At 41.8% G+C, this 16,582-nt stretch overlaps 1 protein-coding gene across 1 annotated transcript in view; it reads left to right on the top strand.

Moving 5' to 3' along the window:
• The first annotated feature begins 8,579 nt into the window (after positions 1-8,579).
• The window catches only part of HORMAD1 (HORMA domain containing 1), a 29,986-nt gene continuing 21,983 nt past the window's right edge, over positions 8,580-16,582 (top strand). Inside the window, exons 1-7 of the mRNA XM_074980813.1 lie at positions 8,580-8,612; positions 9,805-9,949; positions 10,087-10,150; positions 12,059-12,095; positions 12,590-12,610; positions 12,715-12,741; positions 13,479-13,546. Coding sequence (XP_074836914.1) covers positions 8,580-8,612; positions 9,805-9,949; positions 10,087-10,150; positions 12,059-12,095; positions 12,590-12,610; positions 12,715-12,741; positions 13,479-13,546 — 395 coding nt within the window. The remainder of the gene's footprint in view (positions 8,613-9,804; positions 9,950-10,086; positions 10,151-12,058; positions 12,096-12,589; positions 12,611-12,714; positions 12,742-13,478; positions 13,547-16,582) is intronic.

Below are 16,582 nucleotides of genomic sequence, written 5' to 3'. Positions count from 1 at the left end.
CTTAATCACTTTCTGTCTACTTTGCTTTGAACATGGCAAGTGCTATATAAGGACTAAATATCACCAGGCTGTCTCAGTCTGGGTGGGAACAAAGGCTGATTTGAGTGGGAAACACAGGCACTGTTCTTATTGTTCTCCAGGTAATGCTCCACCCTCTGTCCTCCATGAGGTCCTGGACTTGGTCTGCCTCTTTCTGTCCCTAGTTCTAATCCCTCCCTGAGGCTTCCACCCTCACTGCTCTCCACCCTCCTCCAGCACCTTCCCCAGTTGCCAAACAGCTGCCCTGACCCAGGAGCTCCAGGGAGCTGGCAGGCAGCATAGCTGTAGCCTGCCCCAGCTATCTGAAGAGCTGGTGGGCAGCGTGGCCACAGCCTGCTCTGGGGAGTCAGGGAGAGGTGCAGCCACAGCCTGCTGTGACCGCCAGGCTCCAGAGAGCTGGTGAATGGTGCAGTCACAGCTGGCTGGACACCTGACCTGCAACCATGCCACCAGCCCCAGTACTTGGGCAACCACTGGTCCCCAACACTGGGAGAAGAGACAGCATGACACAGCCCCCTGCCTGCCTGTCTCAGGAGAGGAGCCTCTGGCACTGCAACAGCAGGCTGTGGGAGGAGGCCTGAGGGATTCCAGTGGCGCATGGGTGGGGCCAGGTGAGGCAGTTCAGGAAGGCATTGCCTTTTTCCTGTCTATAATGGGAGACACCTCACTCCTTTGGTAGAGTGGCAGAGACCACACTGATGGATAAACATGTGTCTGCCCTATCCACATGAGTAGACTTTTTAACCCAAAGGAGAGGGAACTGATGCAGCGATTCTAGGAGGAGCAATGGCCCCGGCCCCTGCCCCTGACCACCTCATCTGACCACATCTTCCCACTGCTCTGGGAGAGGAGGAGACAGCCCATCGGAAATGGTTCAGCAACCATGGTGAGTGGGGGGGAGATGATGGGGGGCATGCATTGGCCCTCTATGCACCCATGCTCATCACCTATGCCCTAAAAGCTGCAAAGCAAACATTAGTATTCTGAGATAACCAGGTAATTGTGTACCTTCCACTAGCACTACATTGAGTAAAAACAGGAAGAGGGAGACTGGAAAGAAGCAGACTAAATAAAACGAAACATTCAAACACATTCACACAGCGCACAGTCAACCTGTGGAACTCCTTACCAGAGGATGCTGTGAAGGCCAGGACTCTAACAGAGTTTAAAAAAGAGCTTGATAAATATTTGGAGGTTAGGTCCATAGATGGCTATTAGCAAGGGGTAAGGTATGGTGCCTAGCCTTTTGTCGAAGGCGGGAGATGGATGGCAGGAGACAAATCACTTGATCATTGTCTTCGGTTCACTTCCTCTGGGGCACCAGGCATTGGCTACTGTCGGCAGACAGGATACTGGGCTAAATGGACCTTTGGTCTGACCCAGTATGGCTGTTCTTATGTTCACAAGCAAGCAGCCTGGGTGAAAAAAAGTGCCTTTTCCAGTACCGTGATCCCCAGACCAACTATAATTCTACTACAAGGAACTTCTTTCCTTAAGACTGAGGACAACATAGAAGTGCAGAGCAAGAGTCTGGATGTAGCAAGGGTAACTGGGGTGCTGTATCAAGCCAGGAATCCAGATGGTGAAATTGCCAATGCAGAGGTTTCATTTTCATTTCTTCAGTCCTTTATTGTAAGAACATTGGTTATTCCTCTGAATTTCCCAACTTGCTCAATCATTGTTTTGTGGTAACTAAACAAACTCAAAAATGCAGGAAGTTTCTATGTAACCCTTTAAAGTCTGCAAGGAAATATATTTATCCTCACTAGCATTTGCTTGCTATGCAGTCTGTGTTCTAAGGGTTACTTATAATAGGACCTATGATTATTTACAGCAGTTGAAGAACTGGCCTGATTATCCTTTGCACTGCTATAGAAACTTTCATCTGAGGACCTCAGGGTACATCTACACAGCAAAAAAAAAAAACCAAAAAAAAAAACACAGTGGCCTCGTCTCAAAGCCAGTGTTCCCTGCAATAGTGTTTGAGAGGCCACCCAGGAGAGATTCAAATGCCACGCAGCAGATTAGCAAGAGTGCACACAGTTCCCAAGGGTGGAAACATCTGCACATCTGGATGGAAAAATTAGAGGGAACATTGCTGTGGGATTAAAAATAGCAGATTAACAGTTTAAGCTGTGTAGCTGCTCCAGGGGGGCCATTTTGTCAACAATGTGGATCAACAGATCGATCCGCTTTTATGTGTAGACACGATTTGTGGACAGAGGTTTTGTTGGAACTATTGTGGAGCAAGTTGTGATGAGACGAATCACAGAAGTCCCAATAGGGTTGTCCCTGGTTTGCTGATCATGCCACTGATGAAGTAGGGTTTACCCATGAAAGTTCATACCTAATAAATAATATTGTTAATCTTCAAGGTGCTACAGGACTGCTTTTTTTTTTAAAATGACAAGTAACTTACCATTGTAAATAGAAACATTTCATTCCACATACTTAGCTTGGCTGCCAAGATGACTTCTCCAGGTCATCTCTCTAATAGTTTTGAGGAGTAAAGGAACTTTGAAGTTGCCCAGGCACTTCAAGGTACCAGTGGGTTAGCCACGGCTACACATGAGCCGGCACTTCGAAGTTTTACACTTCAGAGTCGCAGCGGGGGAGAATTAGCTTAATGAAGTGCTGCATATACAGTATAGCACTTCATTAATACTCTCCCAACACCCTACTTACAATCCTCTCTTCGAAGTAGGGAGCTAGTGTAGACAAGCCCGACAAAAATAACTTTGAAGTTGCTTACTTCAAAGTACAGCTTCGAAGTAAGCAACTCTACACCAATTACTTCAGCCAGCTAGGCACATGATACTGATTCTCCTCATTGTCTCCTTAAAAAAGAGGGGAGAAGATGCTTTTCTAGTATTACCTTCCTATGTAGGCAATTGCTGTTAGTGTCACAATCAGGAGTGGAGCTAGTGCCTGTGTTCACAAATTAAAGGTGATATGTCCTCAGGACAATCTCTTTATTAAGGTATGGTCCACTCTATAAGTATTCTAATTTTTGTAATGATGGAAGCCATATAACTACGAAGACAGATTGTTCAGAAAATTTGAGAATCTTTCTGTAATCAAGCTTTGCAAAAGTTTTACAAGTGAAATTGTTGCTTTCCAATTTGTTAAAAATATCCTTTTTTAATGTTTGGGTTTTTAAGAACCTTAAAATACACCTGAAAAGTGTTGGGCATGATGCTGGACATGATAAAATGTATTATGGCACTAAAGTCAATGCTAAATGGGAGATTAACTGATATTAAATAATCTCAAAATTTTGTCCCAAATATTTCAATATTTGATTTTTTTCTTAAAGTTCCTGGATCATTGTAAGAATCTCAGCCTTCTTTTTAATATTTTTTTTAAATGACTTTATAGTGCTCATGGTTGTAGATAAAGGGTTGAAAATGTGATCCAAGTGAAACCTACAGCCTCAAAGACAAGAAAGCAAATAATAAGCACCCCACATATATATTTTAATCTCATGATTTTTAAACCAATCTAATTATTTGTGGGGCTAGGGGAGGCATGACTCCTCATTTTTGAATGCCGAGGACAGGCAATACTCATTTTATAATCTCAGAAGGTGATGTATTACAGAAAGCTGCATGAATTATCATTCACAGTCTACATTAGGTATTACAGTGCCTTGTCCTGCTTCCTGGGTTTCTTGGTTATTAATGTCTTAGTATGTTGATTCCATCAGAATTGTATTGGTATAACAGTTGGTATAATCTTTCAGCATGATGTTTGTATCAATTGTAAATTATGCATTGTTAAATGACAATCAAAGATGTTTTCTCAAAACTTGTTTAATATGCTGACTGTAAGATTTTTGCATGCATTACTTCCTACTGAAGCTTTCGTTTGTTGTGATCAGTGCATGTACAGCACTGTATAGAATAGAATCAGCACAGTGAAGGACATTCAATAGATTAGCGTGATTAGCTGAATATATTTAATACAGTATCTAAAAGCAAAACCTTAAAGATAAGGCTTAATATTTGGCTAGTTTAAGTCTAATTTAGATGTTCCTCTTTTTAAATAATGCAGTTTGCTAAATAGTGTGGGGGTGGGGAGTTTATTCCATTTTGACAAAGCAATATAGAACAATAAAAAAGTAACAGGGAACATAATCCTCTCCTAATACTTTTCCTCAAAAATTGCCATACTATGGGTTATATATGTCTTTTGTGCGTGTGCTGCATTTCCCTCTATGAAATGGACTGTCCAGTATGATCTAAGTTTGCAACACAGAAGATGAGCTCTAACACTGCTATACCAGTGTGGATATTTCAATGGCTCTGTGCTTTACTCTTGACCCCAAGAGTGGGATCAGAATCCATGTTTGAACTGCAGCCCCACTTTCCTTCCCCAGGTGGGCTCCTGTGAAGTCTAGAGTGGCTAACAGAGTGGCGGAAAAGATTTGGCATTGTTGAGCGTGGCTTGTGGGGTGCTGCAGGAGGCAAAGGCAGGAGTACAGAGGTTGGAAGAGTGTTTGCAGGTTGTGCAAGGCAGGAGAAAATGGGGCAAAAAGAAGAGCCTCTGCGTGTGGCATGACATGGCGGAGAGATGACAGCATGAGCAGAAAAAGAACAAAGAGGTTTTGACTCTACCTTCACCACAGCAGTGCCCCGGACTGCCATACTGTAGGCAATTCCAGTATGTATCGATGGGGTTCTCTTGCTGCTGAGTTCAGGGCAATCTTACACAAGAGCACAGGGTGCACAATTTTTCACTGCCTGGAGCCATGCAGTTTGAGCCATCTAATTTTGTCAGTGTAGCCTAGGTCTTTGTACCTGACCCTAGACTGGGGAGGGAGCAAAGATGTGAGGGGAAGAAGGTGAAAGAGCCTCTACACTTGTGCTCCAGAAGACGGAACGACGTGAAGGGAAGAATGTGCGAAAGTCTTTGTACGTTGGCCCAAAGGAGGCAACACTGCGAGAAGGCGCCAAGAACCTTTGCACGTTGCCCCAAAGGACACAAGTGTGAGGGGAAGAAGATGAGAAGAGCTTTTAGGTGTTCCCCATTGAGGGCCAGCATGCAAGGGGAAAAAGGCACCACAAGCCTTCGTGGGTTGCTCCACAGGAGGGAACAGAGTGAGGGAAAGATGAGGTGAGGCGATGACAGTGCGCATGGAAGAAGGCAAGAAGAGCCTTTGGATGCTGCTCCAAAGGAGGCAATCCTGAGGGAAAAGAGGCATGAAGAGTGTTTGCACGTGTCCCACACAGGGTCGAGGTGCTAGAGAGAAACGCCGCGGGCTTTGCACACCGCCTCAGGGCAGGGGGCAGAGGGGGCACTGGGAGGGGTTGTTGCACACGGCCCACACCGGGGAGGGGGGGGAGGAGCTAAGCCCGTTGGGGCTTCAAGGGAAAAGTCGGGAACGCTTTTGCGCACGGCACCCGCATCGCAGGGAAGCCTGGGGGAGGGGAAGGCGGTTGCACACAGGCGCTCGCCCCCCGCGCGAGAAGAAAAGGCGGGAACGGCGTCCGCGAGCGCAGGGCCTTGGAGAAGCGAGCGGAGGGGCGGTTATTGTGCACGCGGCTGGGAGCTGGGCGGGGCCAGCGCTGGGGTCGGAACAGGCAAGCGGGGGAAGACCCTCATCCAGGTGTCGGTTCCAAGAGTTGGGAGCGCCATTGCCCTTCCCCCACACCCTGGGGGCTTAGGCTCCCCTCAGCTCTCTCGCTCCTGCTTCACCCTGGGCTGGGCAAAGGCCCTGGAGGAGGGGGACTCCACAGAGGCCCCGCTGGGGCAGGCATGTGGGTGGGAAGCTGTACTGCCCTTGGCCAGTGAGCAGTGCCCTTGCTCAAGCTCTTGCTTCTTTTTGGCCAGGACCAAGTGAGCAAGGGGTGGCCTTGAGTGCCGCACTCTGGCCCCAGGGTCCACGTGTGGTCTTGGGCCTCGCAAACTCTTTGGCTGAGCCTGGCTGAGGCTGCGTGGGACCCAGCTGCTAAGGGCACGTCCGCGTGTGGCATGGCTGTGGGTGGGCAGTACTGTGTTTTGGCATGTTCCCTGGGGCTGTGAATGGGCTATCCCCATGAGTCTGGGTGGTTAATCCACTTCCTTTGGGGGTGGTTATGAGGCTACCAGGAGAATTCTGCCAGCCCATGCAGCCTTATGCACTGGGTGTTATGTTGGTCTAACTCAGCAGTTCTCAAATTTCATTGCATTGTGACCCCCTTTTGGTAACAAAATTTACTATATGACCCCAGGAGGGGGACTTGAAGACTAAGCCCCACCACGCCACATTAAGGGGTCAAGGCTGAAGTCCAATGGCTTCTGCCCTGGGTAGGGGCATGTAACCTTAGCCCTAGGCTATGGGGCTTGGATTTCTCACTTGCTGAGACCAGTGTCAATCTTGATGATGCCATTACATGATTTTGATCTAGGTTGGGGTACTAACTCTCAGTTTGAGAGCCCTAATGTAACTAGATTGCTTAGGGTGCAGAATGTTTTAGAAGCCTGAGGGACATAATTAGAATGATCTGATTTTTAAGCATGGACCAGATTGAGCACCATGCCTACGCTAGGAGCCCTTTGCTGGTATGCTATGCTTGCAAAACAGTTCCAGGAATTGGCCACACATGAAACAATACAGCATAAAACGGTGGTTCTCAACCTATTTACATAAGTACTAGCAGTACGTCTGAGGTGCTGCAACATCCCATACCTTGATGTGGTTTCCATCATATCCAGGGTTTATGGTTTGGTGCAGTGGCTCTCAGTACCCCCAACTATGAAATTGTGCCAGCATTCCTACCTATTCATCAATTCTTACCAATCCATACCAATTCTTGATCTTCCCCCCCACCCCTCCACTCTCTGATTTGCTCACCTTGATTATCTTTTTCTGATTTGTCCTCCTTGCTTACTGTTTTTGGTTCTCTGTGTCTTAAATATTGAGTCTGTTCTGGTCTGGCTATGGTCTGAAGAAGTGGGTCTGTCCCACGAAAGCTCACCTAATAAACTATTTTGCTAGTCTTTAAAGTGCTACTTGACTGCTTTTTGTTTTGATAGTGTATAGACTAGCACGGCTTACTCTCTGTTACTACCTATTCATCACTGTCGGTCTTACGTGCAGCTCATTATGCATTGTGCTTCAACATGATATGTAGTACCTGTCTGGCCCTGAGGCGGTCACATGGACTGAGGCTGTGTGCTAATTGACCTGCAACCAGGCCATGGGTTGAGTACCATGGGCATAGACTCTATGCCAACAGAGGGTTTTTATTGCCATTGGTAATGTGCCCCTCTGAGAAGCAGTACCTAGGTCCACTGAAGAATCCTTTCATCAACCTAGCACTGTCTACATAGGAACATATTGGCTTAATTATCTTTAAATCTACACAGAACGTTAAAGCACTGCGATGGCAGCACTTTAAAGTGAAAGTATGGCCATTGCATTGGCATTAGACGGGAGTTCTCTCAGTACTCTCTGTAAACCACCTGAACAACAGGTGTAGGTAATAGAGAGCCTGTTTACACTGGTGCTGTTCTTGCTGCACTCAGTGGTTATTTTTTCACATAGCTGAGTGAAAAAGTTGCAGTGCAGTAAAGTGGTAGTGTAGATATGGCATATGTGGTGCAGGTATGGATTTTTCAGACTCCAAAGTGGATACAGTTAAATAGTGTTCTTTTTTGTATTTGAAAAAAAACAAACAGCCAGTATAGCTCCTTGTCTCCCCTTTGGTCCTCCCCATCCTCCTGTGCCTGCTCCCATTAACTGGGGCTGATGGAGAGGAGATGTCCCAGCCCCAATCTGCTGTGGGTCACAGAGGCTCTGCCTCCCAGCCCCATGGCAGCATCCCACCGTGGCACTGCTGCACGGCCAGGGGGGCTCCAGCTTCTAGCCTGCTCTCCTTTGGGCTCAGGGACTCTGGCTCCCAGCCTGCTTTGCCATAGGGCTCCTCTGGCCCTGTGCTGCTGCAGTGCAAGCGGGAGCTCCGACTCCTACCCTGCGCTTTGGTAGGCTGGTGGGGGGCTCCAGCTCCTGGCCCCCCCGTACACCATACCAGTATGTACCATCACAAAAAAAAAGCACTGAAGTTGAGTCGATCCAATTTTCTAGTGCAGACAGCCCCTAGTGTGGCTGCATCTACACCTGCACAGTTGTATTTTTCACCTTTACTAACATCATCTCCCATGGACAAAACAAACTATATTGGTAAATGTTTTTTTTTAATTTGTGATGGGGAATTCTGTCTGCATTCTTTACACCCCTGAGTGACGTAGCTATGTCAAAGATGTCTGTAGTGTAAACCAGAGCAAAAACTAGCTCTTTACTCCCATGAGTGATTCTCATTCACACAGGTTGAAATCAGTGGGATAAAAATGGGTCATTACTGACCATTGAGTAAAGTTTTTCATTCAGACTCCTAACCTGGATTGATTTCATTGGAAGATAGGAGCATAAATATCTGTATGTATCCAGGCTTGTGTTCTGAAAACAGAGTAGGATCTACATATGTATGTGTAATTAACGTGCAAATTAACTTTATTAACATCTCATTGTTATTAACAGATAGGAAAAGAGTGACAGTATGGCAACTGCCCAGATGCAGAGAAATTCTATGGTATGGCTCTGTTCATTTTTATACATTTCACAACTGATTTGAGCTGTCAGAAATACCATGTAGTTATTGTTAGGACTGTTTTAGTGATTATGCTTGAAATGTTCAGTCATATAATTTGTATAAACAGAAGGGGCATGTCTACATTACAGAGATCTTTCGAAATAAGTCCTTCCAGAAGATCTCTTCCAAAAGATCTTCTTTCGAAAGAGAGCGTCCACACAGCCCCTGCTCTTTTGAAAGAATGGGCCAGGGATCGAAGAAACGGGCCCTGTAGATACCTCTGTAACTGTCTTCAGGCAGACTCAAGACTGGAACCTCTTCAGTTTAATGCAGGTGTAACCCACACACCTAGGTGTGGTTCACTGTCCCATAAGTGGTACCTAGACAGAGAAAGAATGTGTCCTCTCAGCCTAAGCTGAGAGCTGGCCTTTAGCTCCAGAGGTTCCAGATTTGAGTCTTCTTTGGGCAATTACACAGGCAACTCTACAGCCTGAGCTAAAGGCCAGCTGGCTTTCTGCTTAGGCTGTAGAGAGCACTTACTATTTCTCTGTAAAGTAGTCTAGGTACCACCACAGGGGACAGTTAACCACACACATTTCTTTCGAAAGAAGCTTTCAAAACCAGTTTTATTTTATAACCAAGCTTTCAAACAAAGCTTTCGAATGAAGGTGTTCTTCTTGAAAAGGGAAAGAGTGATTTAGAAAGGAGTGCCATGTTCTTTCGATTTACTTTCTAAAGAACACTTTTTTTGTGTAGACACTGGGATCGTTCAAAAGAGCTGCCTTTCGAAAAATCGTTTGAAATAACTTGCTAGTGTAGATGCAGCCACAGTGTTATTCAGATGTAAGTTTTATTGCTGTAACTACTTTTATTGAACTATGCACAGTAGTGAAAGTTCACAGGGTTCAGTTAAACACAGAGGTCCTGACACTGCAAAGAGTTAAGCATGTACTTTCAAGTCAGTAAAACAATTTACAGTGCAAAAAGTTAAATACACACTGTGTAACTGTTCAATAGGGGAGATGAACAAGAAAAGGCTGGATATGGTAGTTCTTTTATCAATAAAATAAGTGTTATATTTGGCTAATCAGGTAAGAGGTTTTGTTTTCAATATATGAAAAGCAACTGGATGTAAATAAATAACCTGTATCCTGGAGATTAATTCCTCTTTTTGTCTTTCTTTAAATTTTAGAGTGCAGTAATATTTCCTAATAAAATATGTACTGAACAGCAGTCTTTGGTATTGGTGAAGAGACTCCTAGCAGTATCAGTATCTTGTATTACTTATTTAAGAGGAATTTTTCCAGAATGTGCCTATGGAACAAGATATCTAGATGGTAATATGCTGTTTCTCAGATTCCTTTGATATAATATATTTGTTTTTGTAGCAAAGAATTTTACAGTGCTTATCTGAGCTAACTTTTTTTTAGTATTGTAACTATATATTTATCTAAGTTTTGTTTATTTGTTTTAGACCTCTGCGTCAAAATTTTGAGGGAAGACAAAAACTGTCCTGGGTCCACTCAGTTGGTGAAATGGTATGTCAGTTCTAGAGCATACATAACAATATATAACACATCAAGTCTGAAAATTAAAATGTTCACTCACTGTTGGTGAGTAATGAGCATGAGGTATATTTAATGTTCAGTATTTATTGTTTTGGTATACAAATTTTTTGCATTGGAAAATCTGAATGTATGCATTTCAGTAATATATGATGTGCATATTTGATTTTATGGAAAGATGTACAGTTTTGGGACTCAGTAGGATGGTGCTTAAGCATATTTAAGACTTGAAATGTGAGCATTCTTCTTGAAACCAATGGGATGACTAACAGTTTAATTTAGGCACATCCAGAAGCAACCTGCAGAACAGGGGTTAATGAAAAAAAAAATGCAAAAAACAAAACCAAAAAACAAAACCGAAAACAAGTTAATGCAAAAATTATTTCACGCCAAGAATATGCCTCTTCACAGTTTTCTCAGAACCCAATTTCTTGTTGTGTTTTAGTCACTCCTACCACACAAAGTGGATGTAAAATGCTAACAAATGAGAATCGTAATGCTTTAAATTTTAACTTTTCACTTGTATAAATGACTGCCTAAAGTGATAGGGAGTGGAGAATTCAGCCCCCATTCTTTACTGTTTGAGGCTCGGATACAATATTTTCATTAACTTTGAATCTACTATATTTTTATAACTTAAAATTTTGAGGATTAATATCTTAAGCATTACAAAAGAGGAGAATTTCACTTTTAAAATTCTGTAACTGGATAGGTCTACAGGTTAAACCTCTCTAGTCTGGCACCCTCAGTACCTGACCACTGCCGAATGAGGGAAATTTACAGATCATGGGAGATCAACATTGTCTAGCCCAGATTTACCAACACTTCCACTGCTTACTGTGCTTGTAGAAAACATTTATGGATAAATTACAGCTAAATAACAGCACAGAACACTGAGAGCCAGGACTATTGGTTGTGAACAAACTTTGCAGGACTGCGGGAAACTTGATCACACCCATGATACGTGGTCGTCCAGGTAACTAGAATCAGGCTGGATTACAGATGTTGCTGAACTAGAGAGTTCCTCCTGGTGTAAGTTTTTTGTATATACAGTAAACTCCATGGGACTGGGAGGTTGCTGGATATTCAAATATTCTGGATAATAGAGATGTATACCTAGCATTACATAACACTAAAGAAAAACAAGATTAGATATTAAGAAACAATCAAAAATGTATGCAGAGTATTTTATTTACCAACAACAGTAGTACTGTACACTGTAAACTTATACTGTATCTCCTGTATTTATTTGTATTTACTTTCACTATTATGTACTTACGGAAAATGTAACTAAAATTTACTTATGGTTAAAATGTCGGTTATTTGATGGTTCTGGATAATAGAAGGCCAGATATGAAAGAGTTTGCTGTACTGTGTAAGACTGATTCTTACTCTTTTTTCTAAAGTTCCATTAGATAGTGGTAAATTATTGATGAGTTCTTGGTTACTTATATATTTTGGTATCTGTTTTTGTATATTTTGCATAAAATATAGCTAAAACTTTTAAATAAACTGCACCAAGACTAAAAATTGTTTTGGTTTTGTGCTTAAAAGATGCATAGATGTAAGTGAAATAGTTAAACGTATCCACTGATTTATGAACACACGTTTCAAAGTCTTTGAAAATGACAGGCATACAATTTAATTTAAATTTGTACTTTTTCTTTCAAGAGCCTGGTATATTTTTGGGTATTGTAAACATTATAGTTAGTTGTGTCTATAAATACAAATAAAATGACAAAAATAATAGAGTTTGTTACCACTGTATTTTAAATTTAAGAATATAAATCCAAGAAATTAATTTTGTAGGTTTTTTTTATGTAATCAGCAGATCAAAATGGTAATTAGTAGTAAACAGACAGTATTATTTGTTTTTTGCAGGATGTTAGGATGTTATGATGCTTTACAGAAAAAATACGTAAGTCTTCCAGTATCATTGTTATAATATACTGTACTATAACATGCATTTGTATACTTGTAATAGCTGTCTCTTGTGGTTTTTGGCCTACTATTTACAAAATAACTGCATTTTACTTAGATGTGACAATTAGTGGCAGTTCCAGGTGCTCAGCGTCTGACAGGGTGTGGCCCATAAATCTTCATAGTAAAGACTTCTGTGCAGTTTATATCATCTGAGGTGCTGGCTCTGATGCCTGAAATATGACTTTGGAAAAATGTTGCTGATTCAGGAAAGCTTTCATATTCAGCAAAGACTGAAGTCATTGGTACTTAAGTATCTGCTTAAAGTTAAGCACATGCATATATCTTTTGTAATATAGATTTGTATGGCTTTTGTAAACCAGGGCCCTAATTTCCACTTTTTTTTAGTTTGCCCTAGAGTAGATGAGTAGGATTATTTTATAAGATACGTTTAATTTATTGCTTTTCTTTCATTAATTCTGTTTTAAATAGCTAAGAATGGTTGTCCTTGCGGTAAGTGTCTTTAAAATATTTACAAACCTCTCAAAACATATATTTATACATGCTATATTTATTTTATTTATTCTCATATTTACATATTTATTTTTAAAATATAGGTGTACACCCATGCAGAAGATCCTCACGTAAGCCTAATACAATATTTAAGGTTGACTGATGATAGTAACATTCACATTAAAATTTGCTTGTACTGGTATATAGAATATTTCCCATGTGGTCCAAATTCACGCTATTATTTATCTAAAGAAGATATATCCTAACGTAAGCATTTCCATACTTGATATCTAGTCCAATTATCTTGTCTCTGACGTAACCAGCACCAGACACTTCAGAGGTAAGTCCAAAAATCCCTTCGTGAACAATTATGAAATTGAATGTCCACAAGGGGAGTTTCTTTGTAAATCTATACAGCAAATACCATTATGTCAAGCAAGACACTAACTAGCCACTGGGTGTCACTCTTGCACTGTATGATATATATGAAATTTGTCGAATAATGGCGACTACTAATATATTTGAATTGAAATTGAAATATTTCTTTTAAAAATTTCAGTTCACACTGGTGTTTTTTCTTATGATATATGGCTGCTGTAGGAGACTAGTGACACTGATTTTATTTTATGGCAACAGTAATTGTATAAATAATCCATGCATTAAAAAGTCAAAATGAATCTTTATGACATTAGACTGCTGTAATCCATGGAAATGTCAGTGTAATGATGGATTATAACTTTTGCCTGACATGTGGAAATCAGAATGCAAGGGTAGAATATTTCCAGAAACAGGAAGCAATATTGTATTTCACTTCTTAACAATTGTTACTGTATGTATTAGACCCATAATTACTGTGTTTTGTATTTAGACAATTACAGAATGTTATCAGTTCAAATTCAAGTACACCAGCAATGGGCCGGTAATGGATTTCACCAGGTATTGTCCTCTTAACTGCATAGCAGAGAGAAATGAACAATATCTTTCAATAATAGGTTGAGCCAACATACTGCTGTAATTTCTTAACTTTAATTTTTGGAAGATGAATTTTATGATTAAGTTCAGTAAGGAAACATACTTTCTAGTTGTAGCTATCTTGAAGGTACAGTATCATATTAGCTGGATATTTTACTTAGTATGCTAGTTGATATACAGATTTCACAGTGCTCTCTGTTTACTCTTTTGATTACCACTACACAAGTGTGCAAACACATAAATAGTTTGGGATTAGTACTTTTTAAAAGTGCTATCTAGATTTAGGAATTTGCATGTATCAATACAAAAAATTAAAAATGTAGGAAGCGCTTATTTAACACAAATCCCCTAGTTCTCTCCGGACACAAATTGCTCATTCATTTAACATACTTGATCCCTGGTCCTCAAAAGATTTACATGTATGCTCAACTTTATGATCTGTGAGTAGTCTCATTGGAGTCAATAGAACTACCTCCAACACATAAGGTTAAGTACGTTTGTACATCTCAACAGGATTGGAGTCTGGAAGTGTACCATTTTCCTTCTCTTGTATATTGGAGGATAAAAGTTTTTCAAACACAATCTAGTATATATTTTAGACAGTTTGTCTGATCAAGAATGCCTTCTAACTGGTAAGAGCAAGGACCACCAAATTTGGTATATAGGTTTGTCTTATCTCAAATTAAAGCAACATAAAGGTTCCGTTTTGCCAGGAGAACAGGATGTGTGTGGAATGGGATTGCTTGTAATTAAGCCAAACAGAAAAAAGACAGAATCATCAAAACAAGTACAGTCCTCAAAACTGACATAACTCAGTGAACATTGAGAAAGACAGAAACAAGATGAGCCAGGAAAGTTAGGATGAACCTGAATTTGGATTGCTTCTTAATAAACCTTACAGGAAGGAGATAAAAATGGAGAAATTTGGAGTAGTGCTCTGTTTTGGCACAGCTAAATCAATGCTTAAGGTTTGGAAACAAGATGGCAGTGGTCTTGGAAACCAAATTGACAATAGCAAAACAAAGCAGCAGAAATGTAGTACTTTAAAGACTAACAAAAGTATATATTTGGTGATGAGCTTTTGTGGGACAGACCCACTTCGTCAGATCAATTTCATTTCCAATACAAACTGACATTTATAAGTACAGAGGAGCAAAAAGAAAAAAAATGCCATAAATACTGACAAATCAAATAGGATAGAAGGAAGGGTGTGAGAGGTGGGGGAATGTTAATTGTCCTATCTGAGATAATTAGGAGCATCAAAGGAAGAGAAGCAGTCCTTGTAATGCATGAGGTAGTTGATGTTTCTGTTCATACCATGTGTTAATGTGTCGAATTTGAATAGGTACTCTAACTCAGAAATCTCTTGCTCTAATCTGTTGTTAATTCTCAGTGTTGCAGGACACACATTCTCAGATCTTTAACAGAATGGCCCACTCTATTGGAGTGTTCACTGACCAGCTTATGTGTATTGAGTTTCATGATGTCTGCTCTGTGTCCATTTATTCTTTGGTGAAGGTTTTGCCCATTTTGTCCAATATACATAGTAGTAGGCATCCTTCAGTCTGCATAGACTATGGATCGCGCCCTTTAAAGTTTCAATTGAGGACTTCATTTACAGCGTCTATTGTGACTATAAAAACCCACACGAGAGTGACAGTCCTTGCTGCATCTCTTGCAGATGTAGTGGGTGTCTGGCAAGTCCTTATACATACATACCAATATACATAGTGTCAGGGCATTGTTGGCACATAATAGCGTACATAATGTTGCTGGAAGTGCACGAGAATGTGCGTTTGATCTTGTAACTAACATGGTTAGGTCCAGTGATGGTATCCCCAGAATAAATATGTGGACAAAGTTGGCAGCAGGGCTTGTTGCAAGGAAAAGTTCCAGAATTAGTATTACTGTAGTGTAGCCTGCGATTGCTGGTGAGAATCTTTCTCGGGTTAGGAGGTTGGACTTAACCATGTTAGTTAAGAGAGAATTTAACAACAGATTAGTAGGCATCCTTCAGTCTGCATAGACTATGGATCGCACCCTTTAAAGTTTCAATTGAGGACTTCATTTACAGTGTCTATTGTGACTATAAAGACCCACACGAGAGTGACAGTCCTTGCGGCATATCTTGCAGATGTAGTGGGTGTCTGGCAAGTCCTTATTGTGCTTTCTGTGCGCTCGCTTCTCCTCTGCTAGCTGTCTGATCTTCAACTCGCCCTTTTGAAGGCCCTTGTGTAACCCCTGCCTCCATCTGCTGCGGTCGTCTGCTAGATCTTCCCGGTTGTCCAGCTTGACGTCTACCTCTCTGAGGTCTCTCTTGCAGACATCTTTGTAACGCAACTGGGGGCGTCCGGGAGGTCTTTTGCCAGAGGCTAGCTCACCATACAGGATGTCTTTTGGAATCCTTCCATTGTTCATCCTGTGGACGTGGCCAAGCCAGCGGAGTCGACGCTACCTGAGGAGGGTGTGCATGGTTGGGATTCCAGCTTGCTCGAGGATGGCAGTGTTGGTCACTCTGTCCTTCCATGATATTCCAAGGATGCACCTGAGGCAGCGCAAGTGGAAGACGTTCAGCCTCTTTTCCTGGCAGGCGTACAGGGTCCAAGTCTCGCTGCCATAAAGGAGGGTGCTGAGGATGCAGGCTCTGTAGACTTGCATTTTGGTGCGAGTGTACAGCTTGTTGTTATTCCACACTCTCTTGCTGAGTCTGGACAGAGTTGTGGCTGCTTTTCCGATCCTCCTATAGTAAGCCCAAAGTCCTTGCACGCTTTTGGAGAACCTCCACGGTTACTGAAGATGATCTAGTCGTTCCACGAAAACATGAGAGGAACCATCCAATATGACGGCGCATTATTGGATGCTTTCAGAATCAGGAGCGGTGTCAAACAAGGATGCGTGCTTGCTCCGACATTGTTTGGGATCTTCTTCGCACTCCTCCTGAAGCATGCCTTTGGATCTTCAACAGAGGGCATGTTGCTGCACACAAGATCTGATGGGAAA

This window comes from Carettochelys insculpta, chromosome 30, assembly GCF_033958435.1.
Source record: "Carettochelys insculpta isolate YL-2023 chromosome 30, ASM3395843v1, whole genome shotgun sequence".
NCBI lineage: Eukaryota > Metazoa > Chordata > Testudines > Carettochelyidae > Carettochelys > Carettochelys insculpta.
Note: the sequence above shows the minus strand (reverse complement) of the source record. Positions and strands in the feature narration are given on the sequence as shown.